Raw genomic sequence first — 19,986 nt, 5'->3', positions numbered from 1 at the left:
TTCCATTTAGTCTTGTGTACTTGTGCAAAACCAAACTCATGTATAATGGTGTATGTATTTTGCATACTAAGATCATTTTTGTGTAGGAAAATATAATATGTCAAATGTAGAGATGCAATATTGATATGTTCATTGCTGGACATAATTTACTAGTTAATTAACTTTTAGGGTTTTTTTTTCAGTTTCTAGACTGCCTTGCAAACAAGAACACAAAGTGGTTATTTCCTCATACATTAAAAAACATTGACCTGGTTCGCACAATCACTTCAGCCCACCATGGCTTAAGTCATGGTGGGTTGTTTTGCATGCTGGTGGCCATTTTGAATATTCAACCCCTGAACGGTGGTTGCCCATAGTTATGTCACCTGAACCCAGGAGGAATGGGTTAAGGGTTGCAAAGAAGCATTCCCTCCTACTCAACCCTCAAATAACCCACGGTCTGTTGTAGGGTTATTTGAGGGTTGTTTAACCGTCAGACAATCCCTGCTACCTGGGTTCGTACAACATGGCAAACCATGGCAACCACCTGACGGGGGCTGAATATTCAAAATGGCCAACATGGCTTGGCTGTGATCGTATGGAGCAGCCCAGTATGTGAAAACAATCTTGATTTCAACAGAACTTACTTCCAAATTGGATCGCCATCAAGACGATTTTACTTTTATACTTCAAGCTGACAATACTGAAACTCTTGCAATAAAGGTTTTAGGAATTTGGGGTTTTTTTAATAATCCAATAATTATTTTGACCAGCTACTTCCCCTCAACCATTTTTTAATGTAAAAGTCCTGAAGAGAATTTAGGTGAAAAACAGAACCTGTAATGTGGTTAAACACAGGAGCACAAGCACTTGCATCTCTCTTACCCTTTTATCCCATTCAAGGAGAAGTGGTGTCTGCAATCAATTCTTACCCCATTGAGGGATTCCATAAACAGTGCTTTAATGCTTCTTTTGAAACTTTGGCTATTCTTTGTATCTTGTAACTAAATTCACTTTGGAGTAGGTTTTATTTCATTTATCACATATGTATCGTACCCAAAGCAGCATGGAAGTTACACAGGGTTATCCCATTTTATCCTCCCAAGAGGTCTGTGAGATCATTTTGGCTGAGACATGGTGACTTGCCCAAAGCCATCCAGTGGCTCTTGTGGATTAGATTCAGGGGAGAACCTTCTGTGTAAACCTGACTGCTTGTTGTGATCCACACACAGAAACAATCTTCATATGTATATGTTGGAGCTGGACTCTGATATTGTACTGTTCAACATCTCAAAGGCATGATTCAAGTTTTACAAATATTGGTTTGGATCCAGATATTCCCATGAACAAAAGTGCTCTTTCCATCTGTGGAAGCCTTTTGATCCAGTGGAGGAATCCTGGCGAAACGGAGGAAAGGAAGTGAAAATTTTTGATTCCTCCTCCCCTTATGCCCCCTGAAAATCTGCTCTGGGGGGCTGGACATCCCTCTGGAGCAGTGTGAGAGGTGGAGCTGGAGGCTGAAGGGGAATTCAACAAAAATAGCCTTCTCCGCCTTTCCACCAATGGGAGAGACCTGAGCAGAACTCTAGGGGGTGGCTCCTCCTGGCAGAAACAAAATCTGGATTCAAACCACTACTTCTGACATGTGCTAAATGTGAGATGAACTTAGCCCAACTATGTGATGGGTTTTCATTTAAATAGGCTATTTAATAGAGGGATGTGTTTCCTAAGAGTATTATAAAATTTAGGAGGTTTCTGTTTTATGAGAACATTTCATTTTTAATTGTTCTGTACCTAGCATTATTTAATGTTAAAAATGGAAAAATCCTGACAGAGAAAACAACCACACAACAGACATAGTGCTTAGTATGTTAGAGATGGAAACCTTTTATTTATATATTTTTTTAAAAAAATAAAAACTATTTAAAATCCTCCAGTTAGACAGCATATTATGAAAGCTTCCATGAAATGTTTTACTGTACTTTTTTTGGATAAAGTATGCAAAGCATTAACACTAGTGTTTGATTTCTTTAAAATGTTAACACCTAATACAGTTTCAATTTAAAGGATCACTTGCACAAAAAAATAAACACATTTGGTATAAAAGGTTTATCACTTTTAACACCATTTTAATCACTTGTGCCCTGAATGGCCCCCAAACATATAAAGACTGGTGGTACACGGTTTTTGTTTAATGTGTACAAGAGCCTGTTTTCATGTACCAGGTACTCTAGGGGACACTAGCCCAGTGTATACAAGAACCATTTTCTTCAGCCTGCTGAATTCAGTTTCAACAAGAAACAAAACTATAAAGGCATCTGAAAAAATCCATTCTCTTAACATTCTGACTTTCTGCACCACTTATATACACAAACTTCCACATAACAGCTCTTGAGTACAGAACATGCAGCAGAATGCCAGCTGAATATAAAACCATTCAAAATCTCCATTTGCTGGAATTAATTGAAGACTGAATTATAGTAGATTGCCCACTGCTTAAAGAAAATAGTTTGAGAGTACAAATTCCTGCATACATTTGCCACTGGAACAATCCATGGCTAACTGGAAAAGTATTTATAGCACAAGAGTAGTGCATAAATAATTTAGGTACAATATTAAAACACAGCTAGCAAAATTAAGAAGTCAACAATTTATGACAGCTATTATCAATCCTCCTTTGACTGGTTGCAAAGAAGCATTCCCTCCTGCCCCACATCCCAAAAGTAGATTTTTTTTTTTAAACTGAAGTGAACAAGATGTTTATTTATGCCTATTGCCTCTTCTCTTCATTGCAGCAGTACACTGTGGACAGTACCATTTCCCTTTTGGTGCTTCTGTCAATCCAACACAGCCATAATGGAACCACTCTATTGGGCACTGTAAGATAAGTAAACGGAAGACATATTGCACTGATATTACAAAACATTAAGATAGACTCTTTTATACAGTATAAATTTAGGCAGATATTTAAAGCCACATTTTATTGTATAAAAAATAAAATTACTAGTTTTAATAACTTTCATACTATTTAAATATAATATTATGTTTAATATTATATAGTATAGAAGGAAAACCTGATTTGCTTGGAAAGCTTAATAGTTTTAACCTTATGTGTGATATAAGTAGTATAATTCTTCATATAGAAATATTCTTGAAAATTATTGTGGAAAGCTCTGGAAAGCTCTATATGTGCAAAGGGCTTCCAAGATCTCCTTCCAACTACAATACTCATTCACTCCTAAGGCCGACAATCAGCCCCTGAAACACAAAGCAACCTTTAAAACTCTCAGGTTAGATCCAGACTTAATCATGCTTTGAGCAGACAAATTAAAACCAATGCAACTTAAATTTATAATGGCTAACTTGTCTCATTAACTTCAGTGGGTCTACTCTATGCATGACTAAGTCTGGTCCCAACTCATCCTCAGCTACATTATGAGGAGTCACTGCTAGAAAGAGTGAAAACCTGGTACACATGCACATGCCTTTCCATATATCTCTTTGGCACATGACTCAAAATTCTAGTTTAAAATGGAAAAATGGGATTTTCAGCAACGTAACCTTACATCTATTTTTAAAAAGCTTTGCCATACTTACATCCTGGTTATCACAGCCCACCATTTCACCATAGGAAACCTATGAAAGAACACAATACGCACTATTTGGAAAATAACATCTTCCAGGACTAAAACATATTTCACATCAAAGATTCATTATTAAGAGGACATAAATGTGATACTATGCCAAACTATTGTATGCTGGAAATACATTCCTGTTATTCATTCATGTTTCTGTTCTTGCAAGTTTCAGACTGGACAGGAGGACCATCAGAGAATGCAAACCCCCTCCCTATTTAGATACTGTAGAACTGTTTTGATTTTCTACTTTATTGATACTAGATAAACTAACATCAATTTTAAACTTCTTTGGGTAGTCACTTCAGTAAACTGCCTGTAGGAAAATAAATGTTTTTTTTAAAAGCTATGAGGACATTATATCTTTCTACAAGAACAAGGTAAGACAAGCACAAGTTACTTTCTTCTTATTCTAGGTAGAATGTCTGCCTTTCATTTTAAGTGCCTTATTGTTTTCAGATAAAAACCTGAAAGGCCCCAGTCTGTAGATCTGGTTGCACACACCTGCCTTAGGTGAGATTAGCACCAATCTTATGTTCTGTAAGTATGTATGCAGACAGTCCTGGTTGCAATTTTGTCTGTTTCTCAACAGAGAACTCTTCTAAGACCAAAATGGTGAGTTGGATCATGTTTTTACAGACTGGATTTGGCTTAAAAAGAAAAAAAAAAAGGTATAATAAGCATGCTTTGCTTTTTGGTAGATGAAAATCAGCAAGGGAGATCTGCATTAAAGCGTACAGTGCACAAAAAAGAAAAGCAGTGTAATGAAGCAACAGTAATAATAAAACCAAACTTTAATCAGTTAACTCCATTACCTGAATCAGTACTGCACCATATCTCCCTAATGAATTCCAAAAGCATTAAAATGCCTCAAACTACATTTAGACTTTAGACAATTTATTTAATGTTACGCAATTGGAAAGATTTTTTTGCTCGCGCTACCATATCTCTAAAATGTCCTGTTATCAGACATTTGGACTTCTTCCTCACTCAGTCTTTTTAAGCAAGTGCTTAAAGACCTGTTTATTCAGACATATGCCACCTGATTTCTCTCTTCCTCTTTATATCTTATTTCCTTTTCCCCTTCTTGTCTCATTAGTTTATATGCAGCCAGGCCTATCTTCTGCTTTTAATATTTCTACAATATTGAGATTTTGTAACCACTTTATAAGTAATAAACATTATTACCTCCAGAGCAAATGTTTAACATTTCTTATAAACATTGTCTTTTGGATGTTATTGGGCAGAAAATGAACTTAGATTTCTACACTACACTCTACAAATTCTGCAACTACAAAACTTAAGTGAAGGTAAGGAGCCCATGGGAATACAGAGGGATCTCTACATGAACAAAGGTACAGTAAAAGGGACTGGGGATCATGAACAGTAGAAAAAAGACAAAGCACAGAAGTTAGTATCTGGAAGATCTTATCTATACCCCTTATGGAAGGGTCCCCAATCCCCGGGCTGCTGACCGGTACCAGTCCGTGGCCTGTTAGGAAGTGGGCCGCAGTTGGAGTGTGGGAATCCCCCTTACCTTGGGTCCATGGGGGGGGGGGTGATCCGTCCCTCCCCCCCAGGAATCCTTGCCAGCCCTGGCTGGCTCCACTCTGAGTCTGTGGAGCTGCTGGCAAACTTGCGTCCCTGTTCTTTGCAGTAATAGGCTACATAAAGATTTACGTAGCCTATTACTGCAAAGAACAGGGACGCAAATGGCGTCCACTATGCGAACGCCATTTGCGTCCCAGTGTCCAGAAGTCTGCCAACGAACACCACCCCCCGGGTCCGTGGAAAAATTGTCTTCCACAAGACCGGTCCCTGGTGCCAAAAAGGTTGGGGACCGCTGCCATATGGTATTCTTATGCTATCTTATTTTAAATGCCAATATTTCAAGTTGAATAGTTTATTATATAATATCTGCAACCTGAAGCATTCTATTTTCAGTAAATAAGCCAAGATCAAGAAGCCAAGTAAATTGTCCTATTAAAAATTGAAACCATCTACTAGAATTACAATATGTCTATTCTATAGTACATCATATTTGGCAAAATATACCTGATTACAAATGCAGTAACGTGGCTCATTTGGATCGTAGGTCCAATCAACTTGGCTATTAGATTCTGACTCTGGTATTGCTGCTGTTTGTTGAGACAGTTCCTGTGCTAGAGCCGAGGATGAGGAACACGATGACAAAGAGGAAGACGAGGAGGATGAGGAGGACTGTTGACTTGAAGATTTGTTATTGTTTCTGAAAAATAAATATATCCAGGTTTTCCCCCCTTACTTTCCACAAAGCGATATGTACTGAAACTACAGAGACTCTACAACTGAATTTTAGTTAAGCTGTGGGATGATAAAGTATTTCTCATATAAACGTTTTTTACTTACAGCCCTGTAAATTTGCAAAATATGAGGATTTCCAAGATGGGCAACAGTATAAGCAAATACATGCCATCCCCCACCCTTCCCTCAATTGCAGGCATCAACTTGACACCTACACTGCAGAAGAAACTATGTGCCTGAAGAATTAGAATCCTCATATTAAAATCCTCATACACTGTCTTTGATTGTTAAAAAGTGAACTGTAGAACTGATAAAACTATCCAGCAAAGTTCTATATATTTAAATTATACTATATCCCATAGTTAAAGGATTGAGATTGTCACACACAGCATGTTCTTTAAAGACTGACTTTTTACTGTCTCAACAGCAATATTGATTGCTTATATACAGTATATGTTCTCATTTCAGAACCACCATGGTGCCTCAGTCAATTTCTTTACTGGTCTGGAACTTCCAACAACACAGATTAGTATCTATCATTTCCTTGGAGATCCCTGTTAATCTTCTATGGAGCTTTTAGGCTCTTTCTAAGTGCTATAAACCAATTAGTTGGTGGCAACATTTAGAATAGTCACATTCTCTTTAGAGCACTTAAAACTTTATTTCAAAGAAATGACAGCATATTTTATTCTGTTGTAGCCATTCTAGCCACCCAACAGTCCTTTCACCTTGTCCAGCTTTTTAAAAAATGTGTTTCTTCCACTTAATACAGACATAATACGTTTACTAAGGGCACAATCCTATCCAGATAGGCGGGCGCCTCCAAACTCAGAGGCGACCACCTATCCAATGCAGGGCAGGAGAAGCATGGAGGGGATCATTCCCCCAGCTCTTCTCCTGCCCTGCATTTTCGACTAGACAGCCTATTGCAGATATCTAGCCATGGGAGGACGGAGTGGAGGAGGAGGCTGCTGTACAACACATTGGATATGTCGTACAGGCATTTCCGGCTTCCCCGCCCCGGAACACCCCCAAACACGCCCCCTTTTGGCCACTCGGCGCTCCTCTTGCGAGCGCAGAGGAGAGGGCTGTTCCGCGCTGCCTCCGAGGCAGTGAAGTGGGGGAAGGTTGGTTCTCTGGGAACCGACCTCGGAGCATGGGCTCGAAGGTTGGTTCCCAGAGAACAAGATACCCTATGACCATCTAGCTGCTGTCTAGCAGCCATAGGATTGCTCCCTAAGAGATGAAAAGATATACATTCAGGATGATCAGAGTAAAGCCATAGAGACTGCATAAGTGACTGGCTCATTTTTTTCTAGAATTCAGGTAAAAGCCCTTTCAGGCTATTAAAAAGGGACCACGAAGTAAAGGAGTGGATAGTTTAGCTGATGGCAGAAGGAAGGAAAGGACTACCACCGCATAATTATGTATACGTATACTTCTCTGCTCTATCCTCAGTAAGGACTCTATCTTAGTAGGAATCCCTTATAAATCAGATTGCTCTATGCACAAATGCCATGCACACACAAGTTTGAAGGTGTGCAGTTTTTCTTTTTTAAACTTGAAGCTTGTTTCAGCCTAAGGGATCTGGACAGGTAACAACAGGAAATTCAGTTTCCATTAAAAACAGCTTAACATGACTGATAACAGATTTTATGGTTTTTCTGATTCTTAACTGAGCGCAGCTGAAGAGAAGCAACCATTTTTATTAACCTACTTGCTTTTTCGACCACTCCGTGAATCTGTTGTTGATGAACTCAATGTCTGTGATAATGTAGATGCCAAGGCAGACGATGAATATCCAGCTGTGTCTCTGGATAATGAAAATTCTCTTCCAAGCTGGAAGTCATTGTTCTTAAAGGCTTCATAACTTGCTTTTAGACTAGATGTTCTCCTTCCTTCCTTCATCTAAAAGAAAACAGGGATATTAATATAAGGTTAGATCCAGAGTCATGCTAAGAGCAGACCCGCTGAAATCAATGGGACAAGTTAGTTACAATTAAGTTGAGTTCTACTGATTTCAATACTAAGCATGATTTAATTTAGATCCACTTTACAGAGCTGTGCTTAGAAATATTGGGCTGGATCCAGAATTATGCTGGATCAACTACAGTGGAGCAAGTGGACTTCCCCTCCCCCTCCTTCCAACGGCAGCTCCTCTGGCTCCTTGAAAATGCTACATGTAGTCAGAAGACCCTGATGAACAGGGTGAGCTGTGATGCATGTGTGTGTGTGTGTGCGCGTGCGCAGGGTGTGTGTGGATCCCTCAAATTTGGATGGAGACACTTCCTGCAAGAAGAATCCTTCCTTTCGCAGAAAGTCCCTTCCTCTTGTGGAAAGCAGATCCTGGAACCAACCCATTTAAAATATGCTTTGAGCTATAAATTGTATAACATTATTTAAAGAATACACTAGTGTTCCTAAACCTTTATAAAACTGTTACTTGATCTTTCATGTCCCAAGAATCACTGCATATTCCCACCTGTCGCTTACACCTCATTTCAATGGGACTCTCAAATAAGTATGCACAAGATTGCAGACTATGCCATCTTAAACACTAGGCTACTATTTACTGGAAGATTATTTAGAATACCCTGTGTAAAAACAATAATGTCTCTTTTTCTATAAGATCTAGTGCCATTAATTTCAGCTGATAGAAATGACATCATTGAAAATCTAAGCAATTTTAAACTGCTGCCAACAATCTAAACTAAGTAAAAGTTGCTCCCAAATCAAACTGCTTGTGGCAGGTACTTAAAAGATATTTTGAATTCCTTACCTGTGCTGTGGCTTGCACTGCCTGAGCTGCTGCCATGGTAATAGCAGCTCCAGCTCCCGCTCCTGAAGATAATGAGCCCAGGTTATACGATGCCAATGGCTGAGAAGAATTTGCATTATATGCACTGTTGGATGAGGATGATGAATTACTGTTTCGACACCCTTGATGAACAAAGGGAACATATTTATATAGTCTAAAGTGAACGCTAAAAGTAGATGTAAATTTCAGAAGCTGAAAATCAGCTGTATTTACCAGTGAAAATTTAGACAGTGCTCTAATTAAGTAATAGATTGATAGGATATAATGATGTGTGAAAAGTCTTGGCACTGTTCAGATTTCCCCCTATTTGTTTGCTCTTTCACCCCAGGACTGAAATCCTGGACTGAAGCTTAATAAGACTGTGGAGAAAAGTGAGTCTTCACTTCACACATCAATAAATCATATAAAATGATTAAAAGAGCAGTGCTTTTGGTATTCAAATTTGAGTACAGGGCACTCCTTTTAATGAAGATGATAACACTACAATACATAGTCTCAAAAGTGCATTTCTTGATAATCAAATTAATGGTAATAAAATAATTGACTAATTGTTTTCCTCATTTCAATTAGATGCTGACTCTCCAAAATAAAATGAGACAAGGACGTGCAATATGAATGCTTTGGGTGCAATTAAAAAAATTGTCCCTCTTGTTAGACGACAGATCCAATTTACCTGTGGGTCAATTCTCTTGCACTTTCTAGAGTATGCAATTCAAAGCAGTGCAATGATAAATATCCTTCTTAGAAAGAAAATGCATGTCATTAAAACGTCATAAAATATTTCTGAGCCAAATAAAAATTTAAATCTACCATAATTAAAGAGGCAATCTGGCCTATGACAACTGTCACAATATTAGTAAGAGGTTTCCTTCCAAGTATATATAGACTGGCTGTCCTGCAGTTACACAGAATATCTGTGTTTAAAACAGCCTTCTCACCAATAAAAATGGATGAGTCTCTCTCACAGCTTTAAGTACATTGGGGTGGGTGGGAGATTGGCCTTGGGGAACTCTTTCCTAATAGTACACCAAAGCCCTGAAAAGATGCTGCAGGAAATACAGTGGTGTCAATGGAGGACCTGACGGAGTTAAGTAAGGACAGGACTGAGGGAGAGGAAAAAAATGATGAGAGGATGGATGAGGAAAGGATGTAGGGAGAGAAGAAAGGAGGCGAATGTTAAGATGAATTGGGTGAGGGGAGGATGTAAATGGGACTGTTGGATGAAGGGGCACAGAGCTGTATTTTCCTTCTGCTCCATCAAGATTCTTCAAGGTGTGAGGGGGCAATTCTCCTCTATAGGCATACTCTCCTAGCCAAGTTCACCACCATTTCTGAGGAAGAGGAAGCAAGTCTTTGCTATCAAGAACTGACTACACCTTACCACTTTCTTCTCCTGAGCCCAAGACAAAAGCCTCTGTGATGGATTTGAGGCTGGGGAGATAAATTCACACACACACAAGCCCATTGCAGTGACTGGAAAGCTGCTGCAGATCCTTTGCTTAAGACTGTGGCCGTCCCCAAAGCCAGCTCCATGGAGCTGAGAAACATGGTGAGGGTTGCAGAGGGAGGATATAAGGAGTGGGGAAAATCCTCATCTTTACCCTACCCATTTCTCTGTCAGAGGCCCATGCTTGCAATTCGGGACAGCAATTCCCCAGAAAGCTGCCACAATATCAGCATTCTGTTCTGCTTACTCCAAATAACTTACCAGGGTTCAATCGGCCAACTTTGAGATGCTTTATGTTTATGCACCTGATCTGTTATACAGTTTTTATCTTTAACTGCTATGATAAAGAACCCTTGAGAAAAAAAAAATAGCACCTGCCTTTCTTCCAATGGCGAGTGGAAGCAATTCCATTACTGAATATGGGACATCAAAGACAATAACCTCGATTTGATATGTATGCCCAAAACTTACATTTGAAATTGCAATTACCTGATGCATTTTCTTTAGAGGCATCTGAAGTGAGAGTTGAAAGAAGAGCTTCAGACTTAAATTTCTTTTCAGGGACATGATCTGCTGTTGCATGGTGAGATGAGGGATTATGCTTCCGTTCTTTATGAAGAGAAAAATGCTCTAGTAATCCAAAAGTCATATTTGAAGTGTTTAAATGCAAAAGGCATAACACTAAAAAGTAAGCATACACAATTTGGCTCCACCATGAAAAACACCAAAAGGTCTCACTCTAGAGGCTTCAGTCAAAAGATTGTGCCAAATTCTGGTGGTGGTTTTAAGATACAGATAGTTCTTATGATGTATATTTGTTCAGGAGAATAATTCTATGCTCTTATTTCTTACATTCACACCAAATCAAAAGCGAAGGCTGAAATATTCAACTTACTTTCTACTGGAGTGTGCGAATGAGCATGGTGATTATTCAGTGGTTGTGATGGTGTATCCAGTTCCAAAGAACCTATTGATAAAACAGTTTTTAAGAGTAAAACACAGTTATGACCACCTTAAAAACTGCAGTTTCGTTAGCCTTTACTATTTTTAAAGTAAACTGCATTTTATTTTCATCTCCAAAAGATTAAGTCAGCAGAACTAGGCACTTTGAAATTAACTGGGAAGATTTCTGTTCTGTATCCTAGTTTTTTTCTCAGATTAAAACCAACAGTATCTTGAGCCCTGGAAAGAAACCCAACCAATACAGTAAATAAACAGATACATATTCTCCCAAAGAAAACTGAATATTTACTTTTATTATCTATGTGTGGTATGTAAACTTTAAAGATGGCTTGGAATTAAGCGTAAAATAGGCATCCCATGAAACTGAAAGCTGACATAAGGTATCTACCTCCAGTATTGCTTCTGCTAGTATTGCTAGTATTCATGCTACTTGTTTTGAGAAGCAATAGATTCTCAAGTCTGAGCCACAGTCTTATTAATTATGGTTTATTGTGTAAAGAGACAAAAAGGAGAAAGCATGCTATTGCTGCAGTACCAACATAATGGCTGAGTTCGGATGATAGGAGTGCTGGCTGATACGCATGAACATTCTACAAAGCCACACAGCCCATTTGCTCCTCCCTTTGCGTGCCTAGGCAGCCACAGTTATGTCTGAACTTAGAAACATAGGTTAACAGCTTCCTTATTCAGAAACCATGTTTTAAAGTTGGCTTCCCTATCTTGGCTTGTTTGGAAGCCATTAATTATACCTTCCCAGTTCAGACGTAATGGGAAACTACGATTACGGCTTCCTGGGTTGTTTGGTAGCTCAAAAGGAGCAATAAAGCAGGGGCAAAGGGGCTTGTGCATATCCTGCCTGATAAAGCCAGGATTTGATTGTCTCAACATGGCCAGTGCAATATTATGTGCTGGCAAAATTCTAAAAGACCATCACACATACTTACGCCTTTCCAATATTTCTGTAATACCAGCATTATCCGCTTCGAGCTCCATTTTAAATTTAGCTAACTCCTGGTCCAATTTTCTTAAGTGACGGTCTACCTGATTTAAGAACAGATTTTTAAAATGTCAAACTACTTTCCAGCCACCTTTATCACTTCAGAGGATCAAAAAGTTGCGGATAATAAGTTTGACACATTTTTATATATATCACCAACAAGAATCTGCATAATATAATTTCTTAGCATAAAAACACTACACACACTTACTAGAAGTAAGCCCCACTGAGTTCAATAGGGGTTACTTCTGAATAGACATGAATAGGATTGCACTGCATGGCTGCAATCCTACAGACACCTACTTAGAAGTAAGCCATCTTTATTTTCCTGAACCGTTTATAGCAGCTTTTGTTACCAACCACTATGGTATAATTCTGCAGAGGCTGTCCATATTGGGGGCTACCATTTTCCAGTGGTTTTGCTCAGACCTAGATAACTGATTGCAGAAGGTGGTGCTGAGGGATTTCTTCGTGCTTTGGGGTCCTGCAGGGTTCTATTTTATTCCCACATGCTTTTCTAAATCTAAGTGTAACTGCTAACTGAGGTCATCCACAGATTTAGAGTGAAGTATCATCAAAATGTAGGTGACATCCAACTCTACTTCTCCTTTTCATCCAATGTAAGTGAGGCAGTGGGAGTGCCTCACTAGCACTGGAACCCAAATCAGTGCCTGGACATGGTAATGGGCTGGATGAGGGCCCACAAGCTCTATCCAGACAAGGCAGAGGTTCTGTTAGGGGGTGGTTTATCTGCCCAGGTAAGTCATGTTCAAAGTGTTCTAGAAGGGACTGCACTCTCCTTAAAGCAGAGGTAGGCAACTTGGTACCCCTCAGATGTTTGAGACTACAATGCCCATAAGCCCCAGCTAGCATGGCCAATAGTTCGGGATTTGGGGAGTTGTAGTCCAGAACATCTGGAGGGTTGCCTGTCCCTGCCCTAACTTATCAAGCTCATAGTCTGGGGGTGCTCACTAATCCATCTTTGTCACTGAAGGCATAAGAAGCCTCTGCGACTTCAAGTGCCTTTTAACAGCTTAGGCTGGTACACCAGCTACAACTCTTCAGTTATCCATGCCCTGGTAATCTCCCATTTGGACTACTGCAATACGCTGTATTATTTTTCAGCGACAAAGAAGGGGGAGGCAAGCTCCGGTGCTCGAAAAAGCATAATTTATTGCGTTAATGTGTATATCTCCTTCTTCGGGAGCTATAAATCAAATAAAACATTTACATTAAGAATAACATCTTATGGATTATACCCTATTCCATGTTACAAAAGTTCAAAAAACATTTCTGTATTAAAATTCCACAACCTAAAACAATTTTAAAGTATTAACGTTGTTATTTAAAAGATACTATTCCTAATGTAAATGTTTTATTTGATTTATAGCTCCTGAAGGAGGTATTCCGAAATGCACAGAGCACAATACATTTTGCTTTTTCGAGCACCAGAGCCTGCCTCCCCCTTCTTTGGTATTAGTCCATGGTGCTTTTTCCCTCTTCGCTTCTTTTTCTTCTGTATTATTTTTCAGTCCTTTTAATCTGTTTTAGCTTTCAGCTATTCTTAATTTCTCCACCTGTTTTTATGCTATACTTATATTATTATTGTTATTACATTTTAAACTGTTTTATTTCTTGTTGCAAGCTGCCCTGAGAACTTTATTATAGGACAGCCTATAAATAAATAAAATGGGCATTACTTCTGAGTAAACATGCATAAGATTGCTGTGGATGCATACTAGCTGAAGAGATTTAAGCAATCATATACAAACCATGTACATCTCACAAGCCTATTTTATTAACAAGATTTTTAAAGAAATTAAGGGGGGAAAAAGGTACTGTAAAGCCTTACGAACACTGTTATCTTTTCCAGAACCTTTTAATATATGATGTACCCAAATGGCTACAATGTATGGCTGTGACCAGAAAACTATACAACTAGTTCCATGTGCCCAAGAAGACTGAATTAGCTGCACCTCACCCCCTTGCCATAACAAACTCGTTTTGAAGTTGAGGGGCTTTCAAAAAAAACCCCTGTGAGATGGAATAGATGGGAGCCTGCTACTAATTTTTTTTTAGAAAGCCACAAATCCCATTGGGTGCTCCTAAAGCCTTGTGCTTATTTATCTAAAGTGGACTTCGGTTTACAATATTAAGACCACAATGGATTGGAATACAAAATTGTTTTTCTAGTTAAGAATTTTGACTGTTCATAACAGTCTCTTTAAAAGATTATAAATGTATACACAAACTAGTTAGCCCAAAGTTAAAAAAAAAGGGAACTATAAGCAGAAAAATGCATTATTACATATTTACAAGAATGTTATAAGAAATGTTAAGAATAATGAGTGTTAAGTTTTTAAAAATATGTCAATTAAAGTCCAGTAGTTAAATCAGTTCTAAGTTCTCTGTTTTACTTACTAAATCATAAATCTGATTGGCCAACTGTACTTTTTCATCTGCGTCTTCCAGAGCTTTATAGTAATCCTGTACGGGGGAAATAATAACAGTAAAATTTCTTCACATCATTTTTAGTTATTATTATGAATTAATAATTGCTAACTAAACTAGGGTGATGTTACCTAGCGATCACAACTACATTAAAATAAAAAATGTCCTTGAAGACTGAGGCATTTGAATGATTGCTAGTGTTCATATTTGGGCATTCTGAATTTTAAATATGAAGCCCACCTAAACCTCAGAACCTGTTTCCAAAGGCATGATTCATGCTCTGGTAATCCATTAAAATCTATCTTCATATCAACTGCTTTTGGTGGGCTTATGAACTTGTTCTGCTATTATTCCAAATTTACAGTACAAAGTGATCTAAAACCAGGGATGGTCTTTCAGCTTGAGGGCCAAATTCAATTTTGGAGAAGCTCTCAGGAACTTTGGCAAGTAGACCCTGAAATATTTCAATCATCCTAAAAGCCAGAAGAAGCAGGAAGAACTGGAGGCAGAGGAAGACTAGTGTAGACGGTACAGTATCTATTCCTCTTTGTAAGGAAGTTTAAGAAAATTCCTAAACTTGTTCCTGTTTGTGGGATGGAGTTTAGGGAAATCTGATCTAAAGAAAAAGCTGAGATTTTATTTAGCTGGGAAAGATGTCTCATCTTTTAAGTAATCTCAACCTATTATTTGAAAAGGGGAATTCTACTTGCTTTTGTAAATAATTTCCATTAATGAACATCTTATTTTTGTTTCATTTTAAATAGCTGTCTCTAGAGGTGGTGTCAATCCCATGCCTATACCACAGGAACCAGACTATTGAGTTTTTTAGGTAGAGAAGGTTAATTCTAGTGGCAGCAGTTAAAAGGTTTTAGAGCTAAGGCAGTATTCCCTAGTGGTGAGGTCTAATCGAGAACTTTATTAAAAACTGTGGCAGTGAGTTCCACTGAAAATGTTTCAGTGTTTCTTCCGGGTCTTCACATCTCTATCTGGGCTTGACTAAGGATCCCCACCTCTGTCCTAAATCTATAATATAAATGTCCTATTGAAATCAAAAGGAATTCTCATCAAGTAGTATAAGTATTATTTTGTTATCAAGTTACTTGTAAGTAACTTGTTCATTTTCAGGCAAAACAGAATCACATCTGATGAAAAATCACAAATTGCCTTTTTGCATTTAACAAAAAGGAGCTATAGTCTACCATGAATTTGTGGCTCCCACGTTACACTACTCACATGAGTAGACTGTGTGAAAAGTTTTTCCTCAAGTCTATTACAAGTAGTAGTGCCAGAACCAATTCAAAGTCTTGTTTGGAAGTTTAGTTTGTTTTGATCAGAATTTGCCTTATGCTTACCTTTTTAATTGAAGTCATTTGTTCTTCTCTCCATTCCTGTTTGTTTTTCTTTGCATTCATAAAAAATTCATTTACTCTTTGTTCCAGTTGATCCATTGCATCTTAAACACACAGAACATTAGAGTACATTCATTTATCTTCTATAAATATGCAATGGATTGCAATAGGAAAACAGAAATAGGTAAATATACTTTTGGCCACATTATTAGGAAAATGAACACTCAGGAGTGATCATGAAATGTAATTTGGCTTTTCTATTAATCTTATTTAAAGATGTTGAGTGGTGTACAGCAGAATCCTTAGAATATTTCTCAGCAGTAAGTCTCAATGAGTTCAGTGAGACTTACTTCCAAATTAACATGCATAAGATCACAGCCTTAGTTGGAGGCAAGTTCTATCACAAAGAATAAGGTTTATTTTTGGTAATGTTTTTAGGAAAGATGCGCCTGATCTTGAAACCTGCAGCAAACAGATCAACTCCAGTATAGTAGGAGTTTATTTACATCAAGCAATGAGTGCATCAACAGAACAGACACAAGTTAAAAGCTGCAATCCTATGCACATTTCCCTGGGAATACACACACTGAACGGAACTTACTTCTGATTAAACATGAAAAATGTTGTGCTGCACAGCTCCTATGCAACCTTAATTGGGAACAAGCCTCACTGAAAGCAGTGGGACAATATGGACTGGAAGAGCTGCATCTTCTATCTTGCTGAAGCAAAATTAGGGTACAGATGGGGATAGGCGGCCACCTCCAAACTCAGAGGCAACCGCCTATCCAAAGCAGGGCGGGAGAAGCACAGAGGGGATCGTTCCCTCCATGCTTCTCCTGCCCTGCATTTGCAGCTAGACAGCAAATTTCGGCTGTCTAGCCACAGGAAGGTGGAGCAGGGGAGGAGGCTGCCAGACAACACATAGGATGTGCCATACCGGCATTTCCACCTTCCTCACCCTGGAACGCCCCGTTTTGGCTGCTCCTTTTTGGAGCACGGAGCTGTTCCGCACTGCCCGCAAGGCAGTGCAGAAGGTGGGGGGAAGGTTGGTTCTCTGGGAACCGACCTTGGAGTGCGGGCTTCGAGGTTGGTTCCCGGAAAACCGGCTATCCTATGGCCGTCTAGCTGCTGACTAGCAGCCATAGGATTGCTTCCTTAATTGAACAAACTTGATTGAGATTCTTGTCAAGTGCAGCACAACCAAAATTCTCAAAGAATTCTCAAGGAAAAGTAACATTACAGCACAGGAAATAGAAAAGCAAATGTTCAAACACTGTTTTCTCATTCAAAACCCCTATAGAGTGACTACAGTTGTGGAGCAAGGCTGACTCCAAAAGTTGAACTAAACCCTACAGTTATTTGTACCTGTATGTGTACACACACAGAGAATACGTTCATCAGTGTAAACAGACTTTTGGGAGAAAATGTGCTTACACCTCCCCACGCCCGTGTCTGTCTTTCTGTATGTGTAGGTCCTGAATTTACATGAAAACATATGTATTCCTGTGTGCATCTGATAGACAAAACACCTACATTAGAAAAAGAATGGTTCTGTATTTGTTTTGCAAAAATGCAAGTATCTGTGTACATGCCAGAATGTGCATCTCCAGAAAACAAAGAATGTGAAACTACCTCCCTGACTAGCTAGTATGAAAGAGACCACTCTTCACTTTTACTGTAATTCATAGATGTTTGTGTTTGGCATTATAGCATACCTATATATAGGAAAATAACAGTCCTGCCTCAGAGTCCTTTGCTTTCCTCTCTCTATAATGAAGCATATGACATATGGCTTTCCCATGTCCCATGACTGGATATATCATGCTTGGGTAGCTCTAAATAATTGCACCTGGTGACATCTGAACGACCTAAAACTGTTCTGTGAAGGGGTCAACAACACTAATTATAGAAATGCTGTCAAGAAATGTGGATGAGCGCCCCCAACCCGCATGTTGTAAAGTTTTCGTCTAACGCCCTGCCGCTGTACACGTGTCCTTGGAAGAGTAAGTCCCACTGAGTTCAATGGAGCTCGTTTGCTGGTAAATCTCCACAGGCCCAATCCGATGCACGTTCGCTCAGAAGCCCCACTAAACGCAACGGGATTCGCTCCCCAGCAAGCGTGCGCAGAACCGGAGCCCAGGCCCGCCCGCCCAGCGCGCGCGCGGCTGGCGGCACCGCCTACGTCGCTGGCACAAGCGGACTCTCCCCGCCCTCCGCTCGCTGGGCTGCGCGCGGGGCCGCGCCAGGGAGGCGGTCCGTGGGCGGGGCTGACTCACGTACTCTGCACCTGCAGGTCCATCTCGCGCATCTCGGTAAACCTGTCGCGGAGATCCATGGGAAGTTGTTCGATCACTGCAGGGAGGGGGGAGGAGAGAGGAGGCGAGTCAGTTAGACGCGGCGGCCGCCGCCATGGAAGGGGGGGAGGGAGGGGGAGGTGGTGGGCGGAGCCTCCGCCCTGCTCCGCTCCCCCCTCCCCTCGGGCCTGGTGCCCCCCCGCCGTGCTCCCCACTACAAAGACTCACTCTCGAGGTAGTCCTCCAGGTACAGCATGGCGGCGGCGGCGAGCCCCGCGCTCAGGGGGCTCCGTTGTCTCTACGACGGGCGAGGAGGGGGGCTTGGGTGGGGTGGAGGGGGGAAAAAAACACCGCCTCGTCCCTTCCAATATGGCGCCGGCGCCGCCAACAACACCCGTCGCTCGACTCAGCGAAAACAACATTGGCGGCTGACGGCGCTCGCTTCGGCCGCGACGCGATTGGCTCCCCGAGCAGCTGACGTAAGCCTGCGGCTCGCGCCGCCCCGTTGCTTTCTGGGAAAAGTAGTTCCGTGGCCGGAGGGAGGGAGGACGGGACCACGCAGGGACTACATATCCCGGCAAGCGGCGGGATCCGACGCGGTATTAGCAGTTGGGTGCTGTAGCGGCGCGGGGAACTCGGAATCGTCCCGTGGTGGGTTGTGGCGCATCGCCCCAGTAGGAGTCTTCCTGTTGTGAGACTTGATATATTAGCCAAGAAAGCAACGTTAGGCGTTCTTGCTTACTTGGAAGGAAGCCTGTCTCTCTGGGCTTACTCCCAGGTAAGCGTAGGCAGGATTGCGGTTTTAGTCTTTAGTCAGCCAGGGAGCTGTTGCGTCAAGAATCTGGCCTGCGGTACATTAACATTGACCACTGCATCTCTGGAAGGAACGAAAGTTTTGTTTTACACAATTTAACATTAAAATAGTGCGACTGGCAGCGTGATCATGACTCCTTAACTGCTACGCTATGCAAGTTGACTTCGAAGTGAGTCCCACTGTATTCGGTGAGAAGCGCGCTGCCAGGCGAGCTTGCATAGGCGAGGTGCGTTCAAAACGCTCAAGCTGATGTATTTCTCTGGAAGCCTTGGGATAATCTGAGAAGAGAAGGGCAACACTGATGGCGATACAGTATTTTATCATGAAAACAGCCCATAACAACCACCACACCAGCTACAAAATCAAACTGAGCGGGCAAAACCTTGGCATGGAGCAAGGCGCAGGGAGGTCAGATCAGAGACAATGCTTCACCTGTTCGTCTACCTTCAATAAACCTCTTCAGTTGTGTCTCTTTCATTCTCTTTGCCAGTTTGGTCATGTAGAAGCAGCCTTGGTAGTAGTTTTGATACTGTGATATCTCGCCTGGTGAGCACTTTCTAAGTCATTTCAGTCAGTCTAAAGCACATGTTGTTAAACTCAGCCAACATGAAAGCTTCTGTTACTCATGTTGTATTAGACTTGGAACCATACTTCTAGGAGAAAAACAGCTGCTCTTCTCATCAAAGTGGAGGGTTTTATTTTTTGCAATGTTAGGGTTTCTGTATTACCTTCTCCCATTTTCCAGTGCCCAGCTATCATTTTGTACACCCACTCATTCCTCAGTGTAAATGTAGTCACCACACACTGATGGATCTTGCCATATTTCCTCATCTAGGAGAGCGCTGTTACTGCTGCAGATGTCAGAATGAGGACATAATTCCTCATTCTGACATCGAGAGCATCTGGGTTGAAATAAATGGAGCAAAGAATAAAAGGAACCTGGTGGTCAGAGTCTA

At 40.5% G+C, this 19,986-nt stretch overlaps 1 protein-coding gene across 3 annotated transcripts; it reads right to left on the bottom strand.

Moving 5' to 3' along the window:
• Positions 1-1,836: 1,836 nt before the first annotated feature.
• Positions 1,837-18,624, bottom strand: ING3 (inhibitor of growth family member 3). 3 transcript variants are annotated; one of them, XM_084810851.1, is made up of 12 exons: positions 18,445-18,624; positions 18,203-18,274; positions 15,926-16,026; positions 14,544-14,609; positions 12,070-12,166; positions 11,058-11,129; positions 10,652-10,792; positions 8,677-8,837; positions 7,615-7,805; positions 5,670-5,862; positions 3,577-3,615; positions 1,837-2,856 (listed from the first exon to the last, which is right to left on the bottom strand). In XM_084810851.1, the coding sequence occupies exons 1-12, from the start codon at positions 18,470-18,472 to the stop codon at positions 2,740-2,742; spliced, it is 1,278 nt and encodes a 425-aa protein (XP_084666977.1). In that variant the 5' UTR covers positions 18,473-18,624; the 3' UTR covers positions 1,837-2,739. The 3 variants fall into 3 exon arrangements, 2 of the variants coding, with proteins under 2 accessions (XP_084666977.1, XP_084666978.1); XM_084810852.1 differs by having other exon boundaries at positions 10,652-10,771; XR_014784447.1 differs by having other exon boundaries at positions 2,718-2,856; positions 3,577-4,264; positions 10,652-10,771.
• Between the last annotated feature and the right edge of the window lie 1,362 nt (positions 18,625-19,986).

This window comes from Heloderma suspectum, chromosome 7 (assembly GCF_057233095.1).
Source record: "Heloderma suspectum isolate Gila_16-S chromosome 7, 16-S_ref, whole genome shotgun sequence".
Taxonomy (NCBI): domain Eukaryota; kingdom Metazoa; phylum Chordata; class Lepidosauria; order Squamata; family Helodermatidae; genus Heloderma; species Heloderma suspectum.
This window is presented reverse-complemented; position numbering and strand designations above follow the sequence as displayed.

Bases quoted from the DNA above. Each gene is read 5' to 3' on its own strand.
- ING3 (XM_084810851.1), bottom strand. From the start codon at position 18,472: ATGCTGTACCTGGAGGACTACCTCGAGA. The intron at 10,793-11,057 runs GTAAGTTGAATA...TTGGATTACTAG, and splicing joins TTCGCACACTCCAGTAGAAA to AGCATTTTTCTCTTCATAAA. The intron at 3,616-5,669 runs GTATATTTTGCC...GTTCTTTCATAG, and splicing joins GTTACTGCATTTGTAATCAG to GTTTCCTATGGTGAAATGGT.